At 42.6% G+C, this 19,322-nt stretch overlaps 1 protein-coding gene across 2 annotated transcripts in view; it reads right to left on the minus strand.

The window, feature by feature from the left end:
* The window catches only part of LOC124777017 (probable serine incorporator), a 114,585-nt gene that overhangs the window by 15,389 nt on the left and 79,874 nt on the right, over window positions 1-19,322 (minus strand). For both annotated transcript variants that reach the window (XM_047252269.1, XM_047252270.1), the window contains exon 7: window positions 5,860-6,057. In XM_047252269.1, the coding sequence (XP_047108225.1) occupies window positions 5,860-6,057 (198 nt within the window). The remainder of the gene's footprint in view (window positions 1-5,859; window positions 6,058-19,322) is intronic.

Consider the following 19,322-nt stretch of genomic DNA (forward strand, 5'->3'; position numbering starts at 1 on the left):
CAATTTACGTTATTTTCATTTTTTTCTCTCGTTTATGTTTTATTGTGGAATTATTATTCTGCAGTAGTGGGATACAGTAATATCCTTTGTTAAAGTATTGGTTCTTACCAGTCAAAATTACAAACATTTAACTGAAAACTAAAACAATGAAAAATTCCCGGAATTATAAAAATATTCCGGGTTTTTCCCCCCGTTTTCTCCCGGATGAAAAAATTCCTGGGTTTTTCCCGGATCTCCCGGGTCGTATACACCCTGCTAATACCAAAAACTGGAGTGAGATTTTAGCTTATTTCAGCAAACTATGTTATGATACTTTAATACTGGCCATTGTTGCTGCTGATGACTCATTTTTAATGCCACGTAGAACATAAAACTCACAGTATTTACATGCCAGACTCAGAATTTTATACATTGATATAATGCATGTGTTATCGCAATAGACTTAGAGCTGCTACAATGCAAGTGAGAATAAATTTCATTTTCCATAAATATTTATATATTGGAATTATTTTGTGAACTAGCACTCCTTTTGCCCATTTTTCTTTTTTTAAAATTATATAGAAGCTTCTGGATGATGGGGGGTGGCAGTACATAGCCAGTGCAGTCCCAATAAAGTAGGAAATGAGGCATATTGCTGGCTTAAGTCATATGGGCTCCTAAAGGTCTAGTGATACTAAATAAGAGGTGGGATAAAAAGTTTTCTTTGACAACTATTGTCAATATAAAAAAGGCTAACACTGATCATCTATTCAGTTATAGATGTAACCTTGCAGCAAGATGACAATATGAAAGTCAAAAGATTCACACACTGAAAAATCTACACCAGTTCAAGCTGACGATAATCAAAAACTTAAGATGATTATGCCTGAAAGAATTCCACTTTTGCATCAAGTGTAGAAAAAAGTTCCACTATTCAACAGTTGTTAAATAACAATGAAGTTACTGACCACAGAAATTTTTGTTGATTAAGGCTCTTTGAAACTAGTTTGAAAGAGTGTTATACAAGCGTTTGATGACTTGTTAATGCAAGCCGGTGTCAGACTATATTAATACCAAAATGACACTGACTTAGGGTTTATTTTGAATCTATCTACCCACCCATTTCAGTGAGTTGTGCTATGTGGTTTTTTGTGATAAGTGTAAAGCTCAGTACCATTAACTGGGACACATTTTTTGCTTTTGGATCTGAAAATGAGTGCACTCAAATACTTTATTCATTGTTGACATACACCTATATAACAGAGTGTGAGTGTGTGTGTGTGTGTGTGTGTGTGTGTGTGTGTGTGTGTGTGTGTGTGTGTGTGTGTGTGTGTGAGAGAGAGAGAGAGAGAGAGAGAGAGAGAGAGAGAGAGAGAGAGAGAGAGAGAGAGAGACATGGAGGAAAGTATATATTCCTAAAATAGGAGTATTCTGAAAAAAGAAAGGAAAATAATTTGATTTGCAAAAAAATGGTATCTTTATTCCTAAAATGGGCGGTTATTAAACTAGCCTTGAAAATACCAATGAGATGGTGGACAACTCAGCAAAAGATTGAAAATAGACATTGCTGTTTCACACTGGTCACAGAAATAAGCCTGCAATATGTTACCAAGACAGGTCAATTGTTCACAGTCATGTGAAAAATATACTACACTTTTCGCTCAAACAAGAATTTCATTAATACCAATGTAAGTAAATTGACAAATGGCTTTCCATAAATAAAATACTATAAATGCTTTGTTTTGAACTTAATGTAATACCCATAAGATAGTACGGTTGAAATGAGTCTTCCCTAAATTTTTGTGCCATATCCCAGCAGAAAATTTTGGAGCCTTTCTTTTTCAGTGAAGCAACTGTAACTAGTGTTTTTCATCTTGATGGGCTACAATTATGGCTCCTCCTCCAATTGGATGAAGCTGAACCACTGAATTTTATTTGGCAGCGAGATGGTGGACAAGATTGATTTAATAACGATGTATCTGACCGCTAGGTTGGCTGCAAGAGGCCAGGTGACAGGGCTCGTTTCACAAGGGCTCTATGCTCACCTGATCTGACACCATGCAGTTTTACCTTTGTGAGATCATACATACAGGACCATGTATATGTGCCTCCACTACCAGCTGATTTATTAAGGTTTGAGAAGAAGTCGCCCATCAAATCAATGTGTGTCAAGTGCTGAATGGTGCTCAAATTTAACACTTTAAAGAAAAAATGGCGAGTTTCTTTTTCATTTGATGAATTATTCATAACTGTAAATTTAATGTAATAAATGCAGTTTTGAAACTACTTAATCAGTCCTCTCATGCAGTATGCACCCATGTGGGATGGTAGCATATTGACTGGATGAACTGGTAGTCTAGGTAAAGTGAGAACCGAGTTTCTCCTGGCGTTACAATGTAACAGCCTAAGGTTAAAATCTTTAACCAATGATCAAACTGTCCCAGGTTCTGGGTTTGAATTCAGAAACTGCTTTAAAAACAGTCTTTTAGTCTTGTTCTCTATATTGCTGTCATGGAAATATGTGACAATATTTTTTGTTACATTATTAGAGAAGGAAAGTTGCAACTCACCATAAAGCAGAGATGCTAAGTCGTGATAAGCACAACAAAAGGATGCACGAAATTATAGCTTTTGGCCATTCAGGCCATTAACAACACACACACACACACACACACACCTGCAGTCTCAGGCAACTGAAACCACACTGCAAGCAGCAGCACCAGTGCATGACAGGAATGGCAACTGCGTGGGGGTAAGGAGGAGGCTGGGGCAGGGACGGGGGAGGGATAATACGATGGGAGTGGCAGGCAGTGAAGTGCTGCAGTTTAAACAGAGGGCAGGAGAGAAGTTGGGGAGGGGAGGGAGGAAGCAGCAGAAAGGAGAAAAATAAAAATAAATTGAAAGACTGGGTGTGGCAGTGAAATGACAGCAGTGTAGTGCTGGAATGGGACAGTGACTAACGAAGGTTGAGGCCAGGAGGGTTACAGGAACATAGGATGTATTGCAGGGAAAGCTCCTACCTGCACAATTCAGAAAAGCTGGTGTTGGGGGTAAGGATCCATATGGCATAGGCTATGAAGCAGTCACTGAAGTGAGGGGTATCATGTTTGGCAGTGTGTTCAGCTACAGGGTGGTCCACTTGTTTTTTTGGCCACAGTTTGTCGGTGGCCACTCATGTGGACAGACAGTTTGTTGGTTGTCATGCCTACATAGAATGCAGCACAGTGGTTGTAGCTTAGCTTGCAGACCATATGACTGGTTTCACAGGTACCCCTGCTTTTTATGGGATAGGTGATGTTAGTGACCTGCTGGACTAGGTGATAGTAGGAGGATGTATGGGACAGGTCTTGCATCTAGGTATATTACAGGAGTATTAGCCATGAGATAAGGGATTGGGAGCAGTGGTTGTGTAAGGATGGACGAGTATATTGTGTAGGTTCGGTGGATGGCAGAATACCACTGTAGGAGTGGTGGGAAGGATAGTGGGCAGGACATTTCTCATTTCAGGGCACCGCATCAGGTAATCAAAACCCTGACAGAGAATGTAATTTATTTGCTCCAGACCTGGATGGTACTGAGTTACAAGAGGATGCTGCTCTGTGGCCGGACTGTGAGACTTTGGGAGGTGGTGGGAGACTGGAAAGATAAGGCACAGCAGATTTGTTTTTGTACAAGGTTGTGAGGATAATTACAGTCAGTAAAGGCTTCAGTGAGACCCTTGGTATATTCCGAGAGGGACTACTCGTCACTGCAGATGCGACGACGATCAGTGGCTAGGCTGTACATAAAGGGACTTCTTTGTATGGAATGAGCAGCTGTCAAAGTGGAGGTATTGCTGCTAGTTAGTAGGTTTGATATGGACAGAGGCACTTATGTAGCCATCTCTGAGGTGGAGGTCAATATCTAGGAAAGTGTCTTGTTGGGTTGGGCAGGGCTAGGTGAAGCAAATGGTGAAAAACTTGTTGAGGTTCTGGAGTAATGTAGATAGGGTGTCATCTTCGATACAGATAGCAAAGATGTCATCAATGAATCTGAACCAGGTGAGATGTTTAGGATTCTGGGCTTTTAGGAAGGATTCTTCTAGGTGGTAAATGAATAGGTTGGCATAGGATGGTGCAATGCAGGTGCTCATAGCTGTATCCCGGATTTGTTTGTATGTAATGCCTTCAAAGGAGAAGTACTTGTGGGTGAGGATATAGTTGGTCATGGCGTCTAGGAAGGAGGTGGTTGGTTTGGAATCCATAGGGCATTTGGAAAGGCTAGTGTTCAATAGCAGTTAGGCCATTGGCACTAGGAATGTTTGTGTACAGGGAGATGGCATCAATAGTGACGAGCAGGGCGGTAATGGGACATCCATTCCATACCAAGAAGCTCTTCCGTACAGCCTAGCCACCCGTGCTCCTTGCATCTGCAGTGACCCCACCATCTCCCAAAGTCGCACAGTCCAAGGACAGAGAAGCATTCCCCTCTTAACTCAGTACCATCTGGGACGAGCAACTGAATTACATTCTCCGCCAGGGTTTCAATCACCTCACATTGTGCCTTGAAATGAGAAATGTCCTATCATTCCCACCTCTCCTACAGTGGTTTTCTGCCATCCACCGAACCTACACAATATACTCGTCCATCCTTACACAACTGCTGCTCCCAATACCTTACCTTAAGGCTCATACCCCTGTAAGAGACCTAGATGCAAGACCTATCCCATACATCATCCTACTACCACCTACTCCAGTCCTAACATCACCTATCCTATCGAAGGCAGGGCTACCTGTGAAACCAGTCATGTGGTTTACAAGCTAAGCTGCAACCACTGTGCTGTTTTCTATGTAGACATGACAACCAACAAGCTGTCTGTCCGCATGAATGGCCACCGACAAACTGTGGCCAAGAAACAAGTGGACCACCCTGTTTCTGAACGTGCTGCCAAACCTGATATCCCTCATTTTAATAGCTGCTTCACAGCCTGTGCCATATGGATCCTTCCCACCAACACCAGCTTTGCTGAATTGCGCAGGTGGGAACTTTCCCTGCAATACATCCTATGTTCCCGTAACCCTCCTGGCCTCAATCTTCGTTAGTCACTGTCCTCACCCGTCCAGCCCCCTCCCTGTTCCCATTCCAGCACTACACAGCCATCATTTCACTACCACACCCAGTCTTAATTTCTTTTTATTTCTCTCCTTTCCGTTACTGATGAAGTGGCATCCAAACTTCGACCATCATTTTCTTGGCAACTATTGGGTGTTGGTGCCTAAGCCAAAATAGATGTCCCCTCGTTTTCACCCTGCTCTGACTCGGCCAAGTTTTGACTATCATGATCCTCTTGCGAGTGCCTGAGAGTGACATTCATTAGAGGGAAGATGCAAGTAATGAAATAGTATTCAAATGATGACTAAATCATTTTTCTGAGGCTGTCCTGGCAGCAACCTGCATCAGATGCATAAAAATGGACATCAGAGTGTATGCTCACAGTGCTGCTTCAGACTGAAGACAGACAGAACATTGCAGGGTGCTGCTATAATGTGTGTTACATAGTAGACATCATCATACATTTTGATGTAGCTGTAGAAATTGTGTATTTAATGAAACAAAAGTATATACATTCACCAATACACCACAGAGAATACATCATCCTTACATGGCTATACATTCTGGGAAGCTCAGAGATAGTCAGTGACTTAAATAATACTTTCAATGGAAGCATATGATTCATTGTATCATCTTGAAGTAAATGAGAAGGTGCTATACCTGGCGTTTTGACCCTTAGTTGCCAAACTGGCTGAAATACTTACAGTTTTTTACACATGACAAGTCAGAGGCTTACCAATTACAAAGAAACATCTGCATTCCTTTACATTAATAGCAACAAGAACTTACCTGCACCATTATCCTTAACAAGCACATGTTCTGTCATAGTGATCTTTGATGAACTGGAGGCTGTACGCAGGGATGAATACAATACACAGCACATCCATATAGCAAGCCCAATGATTCCTTCCATTTTCACATTGCTGCCATTAGGATCCTCTGTAGTTCCAGATATAGTGTTCAGAAGACTCAGCTTACAGTTTGTATCTGCAAAAGCAAGCAAAATAGCATTTTGTAGATGAAAATACTTATTTTCCTTTTTGCAATCCTCTGTAAACTTCCTCAAAGTAATTCATATTATTTCAAGTTGTGTACACAGGAGAATCGCCAATATCTGAATGAAGACTCCACCATATGCCCCTTGGGAAAGCAGTTCAGGACTGCTTTGTTGGTAGAATTCACTTCTGTGAGCACAAAACAATGCATGGTGGCAGTTAAATGATTTTCAAGAAGACAACAAAAGCATACAATTTCAGTCAAGGATAGTAAGATGAACATCTGCTTCATAACGAGTTCAATACTAGTCTAGGTTCTGTCCACCCTGTGACCATGTACACCGCTGGACTGCCTTTGGCCACTACTATTACAATCCTTAAACTTATTAGGACATGTATAGCATGCTATACAAACTACTCTGAATGGTCACCGTCTTAGTTTCTTCAGATAATCTTGTGACAACAGATAAATTTGATTCAGAGTGAATAGTGAATAGGCCATTTTTTCCCTCATATACCCTGTTTTAATGCTGAATATGCATCATCAATGAAAAATTATGTCTCAGGATAAACTTTGTATAACATTGCCTCAGAATAAATTCTACACAATCACGTTTCATCTCTGTAGCTTTCATCTCCAGTTACAATCTCAAATATCAGTTCTGATCTTCTCCAATTTTGATCCCATAACCAAGTATGACATTTTTGCAGAAGACATAAAATACTACACCCAGTAAACAACAGAAATGATGGAAGGAATTTGTGTACTGCACATCCAGATGAATTTTGTTACCTATTATTTAGAAAGTTGTCTCCACCCTACGCATTACAAATTATCTTTCAGGTATGGCAGTGGAAAGTCTTGATTGAAAACAATTAATTTAAGGAGTGAGGCTAACAATTCACTGAAATGTTGATGTGCTGAGCCGTCGATTGGAGGGTCCACAACCATTGACAGGATGTCCACAATTTAGCTCTGAAGAGGACTCAACTGAAAATTAGCAATGTTCATACAGTCCTGTTTACATTCATATCTACTCCCCACCAACTATTCAGTGAGTTACCTTCATTCCATAAAATATTTATAAATAATGATATTGTTACAGTGCAGACTAGAATTAAGACAAATCATCATTCACATACCACAAAAAATAAGCAAATGTTATGCTTTTTTTACTTGCAGACAGGTACTCTTTGAATCTGGAGCTAGTGGAATAGTTTATGGAAAATTATGTTAAATATTCACCAGCACAAAGTACTTAATTGATTGTATTGCATACACAGAGCCGTTTCTTCATGGCAAAAACGGCATCAAAATACATTAAATGTAGGTTAACACTAACAAAATATTGTATTGTCAAAGTGTCAGTTATTCCACAACTGTTAATTCCACGTTTATTGAAATCAAATAGTCCAGCTGCTCTTAGTTTAATAGTCTCCTCTGAACACAACCCCAGAACAATGATGACCATCTTAGCACTTTGTTTCTTCATACTTCATGAAGCCCTATCACATCTACATGGAATACAGTAAACACCTGGTTTATGGAGCCCAAAGTCATCTTTCACGGTATCTAAAACAGCATGCATTTTTCGGAGGTGGATGGAAAACTCATTTAACGTCACATTGAGCCAGGATTCTGCCAATTTTGTTCAATACTTTGTCAGTCTATGGCAGATATGCCATTGTCTTTTCCTCCTCATTTTCTGCCTGCTGGGCTTGCACTTTCTGTCTGAAAGCATGTCAGATTTGTCTCTTGTCATATCCTTTCATCTTTAAAACATTCTTAAGGTGGTTAAGCTCCCTTGGTAGGCTTCCTTCATCCGATATTACATGGACCCTGTGAACCAGTGTATGTAGCATACCCTCACACTGTGAAGGATGATGGCAGCAGGCAGTGTGGTGATAGAAATCAGTGTAGGTGGCTTTCCTGTGTCCTACAGTGTCGTTTGTTTCGAGCTTGACTGAGATGTACAAAATGGGGAGTTCACCATTCTCTTCCACCTCCATGGTGAATCTGATACTGTGATTCAGAGAGTTGAGATGTTGGAGGAACTCCTGTAGTCTTTCACTGCCATGTGGCCACAACAGACGTATCAAAATACTGGGAAAAGCACGTAGGCTTTCCACTTCAGTGCAGTTGTTTCCAGTAATTCCTCTTCGAAGTGTTTCATAAACAAGTTTGCCACACTAGTGACAGATGGCACCCATGGCAATGCCATCCATTTGTTCATAATGGCAATTAGAAAAATGATATGACGAGAGAGAAATCCAACATGCTTTCAGCCAGAAAGCACAAGCCCAGCAGACAGAAAACAACGAGGAGGAAAAGACAATGGCATATCCACCACACACTGGGGAAGTATTGAACAAAATCGGTACAACCCTGGCACAACTTAACATTAAATGTGTTTTCTGTCCACCTCCAAAAACACACGTCCTATTCAATATGGTGATAAATGACTTGGGCAATCCATAAACCAGGTGTTTACCATATTTCATGTAAATGTGGTAAGGTGTATATTGCATAGACGGTGTATATTGCATAGACTGCAAGGACAATTTAAGAAAGATGCAAGGAACACAGAAGACACCTCAAACTTATGCAATCCACAAAATCTGCGGTTGGCGAACCATGCATAGGTACAGGGGACTCAATAAACACAAAGAAATGGAAGCCCTAAGACAGACCTTGTGTTCTGATGGTGTGTTCTGATGGAGGCTATTGAAATAGAGGTGGCTGATCAGCTGATCAACAGACACACTGGGTTCAGACTCAGCAAAGCTTGGGAGTCAGCACTCGGCCAACTACAATCACAGCATTAGCCGAGAGTGGCTCCCACAACTGATGCAGGCTGCAGAAGTACTGAAGGACCGGAGTTCATGCCCAGCTTCGGACAGCGCTGTTGCCCTCACCACTCCACCTGTCACAGCCTGCCACCAGCAGTGGAGGAAGATGTAGGGGGTGGTAAGAGTATACAGAAGGTGGGAGGTAGCAAATATGCTCATTCTACAGGTATCACCTGAAGATGATACGTATGCTGTCGAAACATCATATTATGAAAATGACTGAACCTGTTTGGACATCAGACAACAGTACAAACATCTATGTTGTACTTCACACTTCACCTGTCTCTCCCCTCCTTCCCCTACAAACATCTATGTTTTACTTACCCTGCCCCCCACCCCTTCCTCTCAATTTGTGATGATTTAGCTCTAAAAACAGAACTTTTAGGTCAATTTGTTAATACTTAAAACTAGTTGTTAAAGGCTTTTACTTCAAGTTTGTGTTTGACACAGAAGAATATAGAGTGTAGACTGGTTAATAGTCCAGTGATACTTGGCAGATCTGCACATTCTTATTGACTACTTAAAAGCAGCACTAAGCTTATAATAAAGCAAGCTAAATAGCCCACATGAATGGTAATTAGCTGAAGGTAACTGCTTTTGGCAGAATTTTTCAAGTGTACAAGAACAATCATCAAACTACCAATAAATGGTAAGAAACAAAAAGATGAGAACTATTAAACTCTGCAGCATCTGTTGCCCCCATAAAGATAAAATTAAATGGGTACTTTTCAACAGATAACCCCACATGATAAAAGAGTCAAGGCTATGGGTGATGTTTAATACAGTCAGTACAGACTTACATGAATTGTGCAGAGCATTGCACTGACATGCAATTGACTGTTAAAAAATGCAGTACCTTGTAATAATAAGCTTTACCTTTCAACCTTAGTAGCAACAAGATTTAACTTATTTACCGTATAAATAAATTTCAACCACTTGTTTCGCTCAGCTAATGTTGAGGAAACACAGTGATACATAATATTTTACATTTTTTACTGACCCAATACACAGTCAAATTTGTGCGGCCTTTTTCCTCTAATGGGAGCAATGAAAACATTTAAAAGTGAAAGAACAATAGAAAGGAAATCCCATATTTCACTATTTTGTTCCAAGTTTCTAATACACAAAATGAACATTGCAAAGCAGAAAATGGGAAATGTTTTTCGACTCAAGGCAAAGTACTACTTACAGTGAATGGCCTATACCACAAACATGTTATGGGCATACTGTTGAGATGCAACAATTTCAGAACTTGCAATCATTAAATTGTTACGACTCATTCCACACTTGATTCCGAACAAAAACACAAAAGATGTAAAAAGAAAGGAAAAAGCTATGTAATTTATCATATGACTGCAATCTGTCACATTTCATCTAGACCACTTCCATTGAAGTACCAGCGCCTTATCACAAGACATCAGCATTTAAGAAATAGAGCCATGGTCTTGGATCATCACAATCACTGCTATATTTTCATTATTTTTTGAATTGCCTTGCCAGTAGGTCCAGGTTTATGGGCTCAGCAACCGAATCCAATCCAAATTTCACTACACGACAAACTCTGCAACCTTCATGCCACAGTGACTATTCTCTCCCGCACAGTTAAGATTGTAGTGGCAAAAGGAGATTTTAGCTTCATGACGAGGCAAATAAAAGTACAATTTGCATTTCCATTCATTTTATCTTGAATTCTCTCCTTGCCTGGACAACTTTTTTTACCTCATTTCAATATAATCTCATTCTCTTGAATGCTTTACCCTCCCCAAATGGATTAATAAATCATTTTGTGGTACCTTTTGTTTCCATCTACATTTGTTGTTAATACTTAGAAAACAGAAATTTGTCTACCAAGGAAAGAATTTGAACTGTGAAAAGAATTCCCAAATGTCAAGAATTTAATATTCAAGAAAATTATTTGTTTCAATGCTAAAATTTAGCAACATCAGGTTTTGTTTTGCCACTGACAGTACTCAATGCAATGGTTCCAAAGTCACTAAATGACGAGAGATTTGATATGTAGTGTGGTTTCTTATGACACTTCTCTTGCCATGTCTTTGTGCAGGTGTCTGATGTTTTTATATCAAAAAATGGAAACTGCACATAGGAATATCAACAATGTAGTAAAAGATAGATAACTACTTACCCAAAAGAACACACATCAAACTGCAGGCATGATTAAAAGATACTCACCAGTACCTTTCAGCCACGGCCTTTGTCAGGAGAGGGGGAGAGAGAGAGAGAGAGAGAGAGAGAGAGAGAGAGAGAGAGAGAGAGAGAGAGAGAGAGAGATAGATACTTACATCTAGAAAATAATGGTATGGTGAGCACACATGCACGCACACACACAAAAAGCACACCTTACATACACATGACCGCCAACTCCATCTCGGGCCGAAATTCAACATCACGTGAGGGGGGAAGGGGTGGGAAGGGGGGAGGGGGGGGAAGGTGAAGGGGGGAAGGTGAAGGGGGGAAGGTGAAGGGGGGAAGGTGAAGGGGGGAAGGTGAAGGGGGGAAGGTGAAGGGGGGAAGGTGAAGGGGGGAAGGTGAAGGGGGGAAGGTGAAGGGGGGAAGGTGAAGGGGGGAAGGTGAAGGGGGGAAGGTGAAGGGGGGAAGGTGAAGGGGGGAAGGTGAAGGGGGGAAGGTGAAGGGGGGAAGGTGAAGGGGGGAAGGTGAAGGGGGGAAGGTGAAGGGGGGAAGGTGAAGGGGGGAAGGTGCAGAGACAGTAGTGTACGGGTGGGGAGAGAAACAAACGCCGTCTGGTGGAGTGTGCAGGGAGTAGGCTGCCAACAGGTACATTGTCAGGAGGTTGTTGGGCAGGGAGGTGGGGAAAAACGAACAAAAAATGGAGGAGTGGGGAAAGGTGAGCTAATGCATCAGCAGAGGACTGCAAATGAACAAGGTTGGAGATGAGAATGGAGAGGAGATCATAGATCAGAGGGGGTGGAAAGTGTTGGAGTGTATGGGGACAGTACACCACTGTAGGTGTGTGTGGTTTGAGGTTTTGGGGCGCTAAACAGCATGGTCATCAGCGCCCAAACGCATAGAAATAGTAACACATGCGGTGAATGAACGAAGACGGACAGCGAACAAGGAGAACAGCTAAAAGACACAGACCTGACGCAGTTCCAAATCCTCACATACAGAGGCAAAACAAGAGAAGAAACGCACTAAAAAGGGAAGGTAACACAAGGAAAAGAGAACAGAAATTGAAGTGAAACAAGTAGGTAATCATGACTGGCAGACCTCTTACCTAAAATTACGCCACTGTAGATTGAGGCCGGTATAATTATGGGAGCGAAGAATGTGTTTTAAGGATAACTCCCTTCTGTGCAGTTCGGAAAAGCTGCTGGTGGGGGGAAGGATCCATATGGCTCAGGTAGTGAAGCAGCCATTAAAATCAAGTGTGAAATCAGCTGCATGTTGTGCCACAGGGTGGTCTACTTTGCTCTCTGTTACAGTTTGGCAGTGGCTGTTCATCCTGGTGGACAGCTGGTTGGTAGTCATACCAATATAAAGAGCTGTGCAATGATTGCAGCAGAGCTGGTAAATGGCATGGCTGCTTTCACAAGTGGCTCGACCACTGACAGGGTAGGATAAACCTGCAGGACTGGGATAGGAAGTGCTGGGTGGGTGGACTGGGCAGGTTTTGCATCTGTGTCGTCCACAGGTCTACGACCCTTGTGGCAAGGGGTTGGGATTGGGAGGGGCATAGGGATGGACTAGGATGCTGTGGAGGTTGGGTCTTGTCAAAGACCTACACTCTACTCCTCCCGATGCGTGCAATGGAAGCACTTCTTTGCCACCAATCCCTCCAACCAAAACTACCCTAAATCCAACACTGAACCCAGCCTCTTCCAGTTCGTACCAAACTCCAACTGTGTTCCTCCTCCCCACTCCCACCTAATCATCTGCTGGTCACCTTCCAGGAATTCCTACCTCCAACTTAGCCTCACCATCCTTCCTCAAGTCCCTTCCTCAGAACATCAATCTTTCAGTAGAAGAAAAACCATTCCCAATTTCAAAACAAATCCTGACCTAATCATACTACCTGCAGACAAAGGTTCCATCACTTATGAATCACAGTGACTATCTGGCAAAAGGCCTCTGCCAATTGTCTGACTACTCCACCTATAAGCCTTGCAGACTGATCCCATTCAAGAAGTCCAACACGAACTCAAATCCCTGCTTAAAGTCTTTGACCCTTCCCAGGACATCTCCCCTCAATCAATTTCCCTTCTCACTCCTATGACACACCGCACACCCACCTTCCAGCTCCTCGAAATCCACAAACCCAACAATCCTGGACGCCCCATTGTGGTTGGTTATTGTGCCCCACTGATAGAATTTCAGCACACATTGATCAACACTTCCAACCAACTGCCCATAATTTAGCCTCCTACGTCAAAGACACCAATCACCCCTTTACCTCCTCAATCCTATTTGTCACTGTTGACATCACCTCCCTATACACCAACATCTCTCATGCCCAAGGTTTTATTGCTACTGCACACTACCTTTCACAACATACGTCAGACTCCAAATCTACTACCTCATTCCTCAAACACCCAACTAACTTTATCCTAGCCCACAGCTACTTCTCATTTGAAGGGAGGGTATATAAACAAATCTGCAGCACTGCCATGGGCACCCACATGGCACCCTCCTATGCCAACCTTTTTATGGGCCATGTAGAGGAGATCTTCCTAGCCTCTCAAAACACCAAACCCCTAATCTGGTTCAGGTTCATTGTGATATCTTTGGACCCAGGGCCAAGACACTATCTTCATTCTTTTACAGCCTCAACACCTTCTCTCCCACCCACTTCACTTGGTCCTCCTCAACCTCGTGTGCCACATTCCTAGAATGTTGTCCTCCTCTCTCTGACAGCTCCATCTGCACCTATGTGCACATTAAACCCACCAACCACAAACAGTACCTGCACTTTGACAGCTATCATCCCTTTGACACCAAAAATCCCTCCAATATAGCCTTTTTACCTGGGAACAGTATCTGCAGTGACAAAAGATCCCTTCCTCAGTATGCTGAGGGTCTCACCAAGGCCTTCAGAGACAGACACTATCCCCCAGACCTAGTCCTCAAACAGACCTCCTGTGCCATTTCCCCTCACATCCCCAATATTCTAACCAACCCCAAAAAGCAGCCACAAAGAAGTGTCCTCTTCATCACCCAGTACCACCCCGGACTGGAACAACTGAACCACACTCTTCGCCAGGACTTTGATTACCTATCATCGTACCCTGAAATCACAGGAGATAATTTCCATCCCTCTTAAAGTGGTGTTCCATGGCCCACCCAACCTCCATCCCTCTGCCACTCCCAATCCCAACCCCTTGCCACAAGTGTCATATCCCTGTGAACAACCCAGGTGCAAAACCTGCCCAATCCACCCACCCAGCACTTCCTACTCCAGTCCTGTCACAGGTTTACTCCACCCCATCAGAGGCCAGGCCACCTATGAAAGCAGCCACGTCATTTACTAGCTCTGCTGCAATCATTGCACAGCTCTTTATATTGTTATGACTACCAACCAGTTGTCCATCAGGATGAACGGCCACTGCCAAACTGCAGCAAAAAACAAAGCAGACAACCCTGTGGCACAACATGCCGCTGATTTCACACTTTATTTCAATGGTTGCTTCACTACCTGAGCTATATGGATCCTTCCCTCCACCACCAGCTTTTTTGAACTGCGCGGATGGGAGTTATCCTTACAATATATTCTCTGCTCCCATAATTATTCTGGTCTCAACCTATGGTAACATACTGTCCCCACACAGTCTACCCAACAGTTTCCACCCCTTCTGTGCTATCATCTCCTCCCCATTTTCATCTACCACCCTGCTTATTTGCAGCCCTCTGCCAATACATCTGCCCATCTTTCCCAACTCCTTTCCTTCCCCCCCCCCCCCCCCCCCCCTTTTTCCGACCTCTGGCTCCGCAACATCCTGATGCTGCACCCATTGGCAGTCTACTCACTGCACATTCCACCAGACTGTTCGTCTCCCTCCCAACCTGTACATTACTATGCCTTCCCCTTTCCCACCCCTTCCAGATTGCTGCTTGCATCCCCTATGATGCTACATTCTGACTCAAGATGCGGGAGATGGCAGTCGTGTGTGTGTGTGTGTGTGTGTGTGTGTGTGTGTGTGTGTGTGTGTGTGTGTGTGTGTGTACTGATGAAAGGCTGTGGTCAAAAGCTACATGTGAGCGTCTCTTAATTGTGCCTGTCTGCAATTTGACATGTCTTCTTTCTGGTAAGTACCACTATCTTTTCCTACACTGTTGATGTTTTTATATCTTGGCCGCATCCGACACATGATCTTTTCTTCCTTTGCATACTTTTTTGTCCTTTTACCATTATTAATGGAATCTGTTCTCTGGCATGTGTTTGAAGTGTCTTCTTTTATTCAAATAATAAAACTACTTCATCCCAAACTGTAATAACTTTGTTACAGTCTGTCCAAGATGCTATGGGTCCAGTAAAACATGTTTATTAAGTGGACTTCCACAAGCTACGGATATTTTGTTGTTGCTTGAGACTCCTGTGATGAAAGTAGGCAGAAGTTTGATACTTTAACACCACAATTACTGAAAGAAGAACAATGTTTGTCACTGATTAATAAACAACAGCTGCATTCGCTGCTGTTGAGGTTAATCATAAAAAGGATAAAACTCAGTGTTTGTCAAGCAATTTAAGAAAAATTCTATGAACATGAAAAACACTGAGTGCTACTATTGTCACAAGAAATGTCATTGTAATACTGAGTGCAAAAAACTAATTGTGAAGAGAAAGTAATTCAATTAAACCTCATGCACCAAGTTTATTTGTTTGTTTGTTTTTGTTTTAGGGCACAGAAACAACTGAGGTCATACACACACACGTCAAAACTATAGACCATGAAAACAGAAAGGAGTTAAAAAATGACTAAACATCAGCCCCAATTGACACAAGAGAAGACAGCTAAAAACAGGAAGGTGGAGAAAGGGCTACTAAAGACACCATAGAGAAATGGAGGTCAAAAACTAAAAATTAAATGGCTTTCCCATATTGCTTTGATGTATAAAAAGTAAAAAGTGGATGAGAGCCCATATGTCATTCGCTAAAATGGCTGATAACCCAGACGGCAAACCCAGGCGGGAACGTAAACGGTTAAAAAATGGACATTCTGTCAGGACGTGGCACTTAAAACTTTGGTAGAATATGTACAATGTGGTGGGGGAGTGCCGCTTATCAAATGATGATGGCTAAAAAGGCAGTGCCTAATACGCAACCGAGTTAAAATGACTTCCTCCTGGCAGGAGGGCCAAGAGGAGGACATCCAAGCTGCTGGGAGAGACTTAATAATTCTGAGCTTATTCATCACCAGTCTCGTTTCCTGGCAGACCGACATGACTAGAAACCCACATAAACTGCAGGGTGGCTCCACCAACAATGAAGGAGGGACAGTTTTCCTTAACCCATTGCACTAAGGGATGGGCGATGCACAGCGCACATAAACTTTGGAGGACACTGAGAGAATGAGCCGAGGACACAACTGAAAAGTCGGTGTCGCTGGATGTACTCCCTAGCCTGATACTGGGCAAAGAGCTTGGCTGTAAATACCGAGTACTGTGCCGGAAGCCGATATCCAAAGACATGGGCACCAATGACGAAGGCACACCTGACACCACAGTCAGTCCAAGAGCCATCAGTGTACACAAAGGTACTATAGCGAAATTCCAAACAAATGTTGTGAAACTGAAGGCAATACAGCGAGGCTGGGATAGCATCCTTAGAAAGTGAAAGACGGCCAAGGTTAACACAGGCCATTTCACGAAGCCAAGGTGGTGAAGGATTCACATCCATCGGGAAAGTTGTAGGTGGTGTGAAGTTATGCTGCCGAAGCAAGTGCTTAAAGTGGATTTCCGGAGGTAACAGAGAAGAGGGACACCCCCCATACTGGTGATCAAAGGAATCATCGAAGGAGGAGGCATAGGATGGGTGGCCACACATGGCAGACTAACAGCATGCATACCTGCTGATGAGAAAGTCACAGCGGTAGAACAGTGGTAGTTCAGCAGCTTCAGCATACAGACTCTCAACCAAGCTCATGTAAAAGGCGCCTGTGACCAAACAGATGCCACGATAGTGGATAGTGTTGAGATGGCGTAAGAGGGATAGATGGGCAGAAGCATAAACAAAGCACCCATAGTTGAGACTGGAATGGACAAGGGACCAGTAAAAACGGAGGACAGTGGTTCGGTCGGCACCCCACAAAGTACCATTGAGGACACATAGGACAGTGAGGGACCGTGTACAGCTGGCTGCCGGGTATGAGACATTGGAGGACCAAGAGTTACCTATCAAGCATGAGCCCCAGGAATTTTATAGTTTTTAACGAACGGAAGAGCAACAGGCCCAAGATGTAATGATGGTGGGAGAAATCATTTGTGCTGCCAGAAATTCATGCAAACGGTTTTGTCAGTGAAAAAAAGAAAGCCAAAGATGCCACTCAGTGACACAGATCCTTGGAGAACTGCAATAGATGGCAAAATTGTCAACAAAAAGGGAGCCGGAGATGCTCGACAGGAGACAGGCCATTATAGGATTAATGGCGATGGCATTAGCTGGGGGTAGTAGTCAGGGAGATTAAGAGTCCATCACAGGATGCCTAGATCAGTACAGTCCAGCAAAATGTGGACCTCCATCAAATGGTAACCACAATGACAGTGGGGTGGATTCTTTTGATTGAGGAGATGATCATGCGTCGGCCAAGTATGGCCGATGCAGAGCCAACAAACAGTAGAGTCCTTATGAAAGCCAGCATGGGGGACCTCCACAGGTTTCTAGTCTCCTTTATCATAGTTTTGTGAAATCAAATGGTTCAAATGGCTCTAAGCACTATGGGACTTAAATCAGAGGTCATCAGTCCCCTTTTCGGTGAAATCAAAGTGAGACATTCCGTACGCCAGATCCCTAAAAATTGATAGCATAATATTAATCAGGTCCATTCTGGAATACCTATCATAAGAGTCTGCTTACTGATAGCCTGTTTGGTTAATCTATCAGCGAGTTCATTCCCCGGGATCCCAATGTGGCCTTGAGTCCTGACGAGGGACGATGAGAGTAACACCGGTTGAGAGCCTGCAAACTGCTCAAGGAGTCACTGCAGATGAGAAAAGTCCCACCGGTGCAGGAACGGATACTGTAGTGGGACGAAATTAAGCGTCACCCATCCACCAAAGTCAGCCCAGTTTGCAGGTGACTATAAGTTTAATTTAGTTTTGTTTATGTGTTTTCTTATTATTTGTAATAAATGTGAATTATCTAAAAGTTTGTATTTTTTTATGTGTTTCATGTACGGAGAGGTCGGCGCAACGAACGGGGACAGCATCTTCGTTGCCGCGACCAGAGAGGAAATTGCTGGCCGCTATACGTCGCGGGTCGACAGCCAAGGAGCAACAGAAGATCCTGGAACCGAGTTGTTGCGTCGTGCTTCTAAAAATTAAAAATGAAGTTTTATACTCTTTTTGTACAACAATGACATCATATAGATCTTAATCTTATTGAAATGTTAGTCACTGTCTGTCAACGCTCAAGTTCACATCTGTATGTGTAGGAAGCTAATAAAATAGTGTATGCTACTAAAGTTGAAACACGTGTCTTGAAGATTTATTTATGAAGAGTTATGTGAACGGATTAATAATATATTTGACAAGATTATTGATTCAGACAGCGTTGGCCGAAACTTTGAATCTAAAAAGTTTATTTAATGTGTGATTCTGATATCGATTAGATCAAGATAACGTGTGTCGATATAATTTTCTGAGGAGAAACAAACGAAATTTAAATTCGAAAAAGTTACGAAAACCAATTGGCCCAAGTGATGTAATTCTCTGCACACGACTCAACTGATGTTTTACAGTTTCGTTCAAGAACCATTCTATGACAATTTAAAAAGAATATGAATCATTTTTGAAGTGGGTTGTAACTGACGTAGGTGACGAAGTCTGCACATGGTCATATACCAACCAAAAAGCTAATACGTCGTTACACCGCAATACGCTCAAGAATGCGAGAGATGCCTACCAACTCCACAGTGAAATCACTACAGCTACACAGCAAGAAACGGAGTTCAGGAAGTCCTGCATGATTATATGCACAAAGATTACATGGCCAGCAAATATCTAGCCATCAGTGTAGACTACTTCTGAACGCCAGGATGCACAAAGATTGAAGAAAAATTTGTGTTGGTGGCCCTCAGGTTGAATGGAGTCTTTTGGACCTCGGGATAGGTCAAGACAAAGCTGTAGCTAAGGAATGCACCACGGTTGTGTATGTGAGTGGGCCCGAAGGAGATGAGTAGAGGAAACAGCTGGAGTCCAGAGAGGAGGGCTAGGTGT

This window comes from Schistocerca piceifrons, chromosome 2 (genome assembly GCF_021461385.2).
Source record: "Schistocerca piceifrons isolate TAMUIC-IGC-003096 chromosome 2, iqSchPice1.1, whole genome shotgun sequence".
NCBI lineage: Eukaryota > Metazoa > Arthropoda > Insecta > Orthoptera > Acrididae > Schistocerca > Schistocerca piceifrons.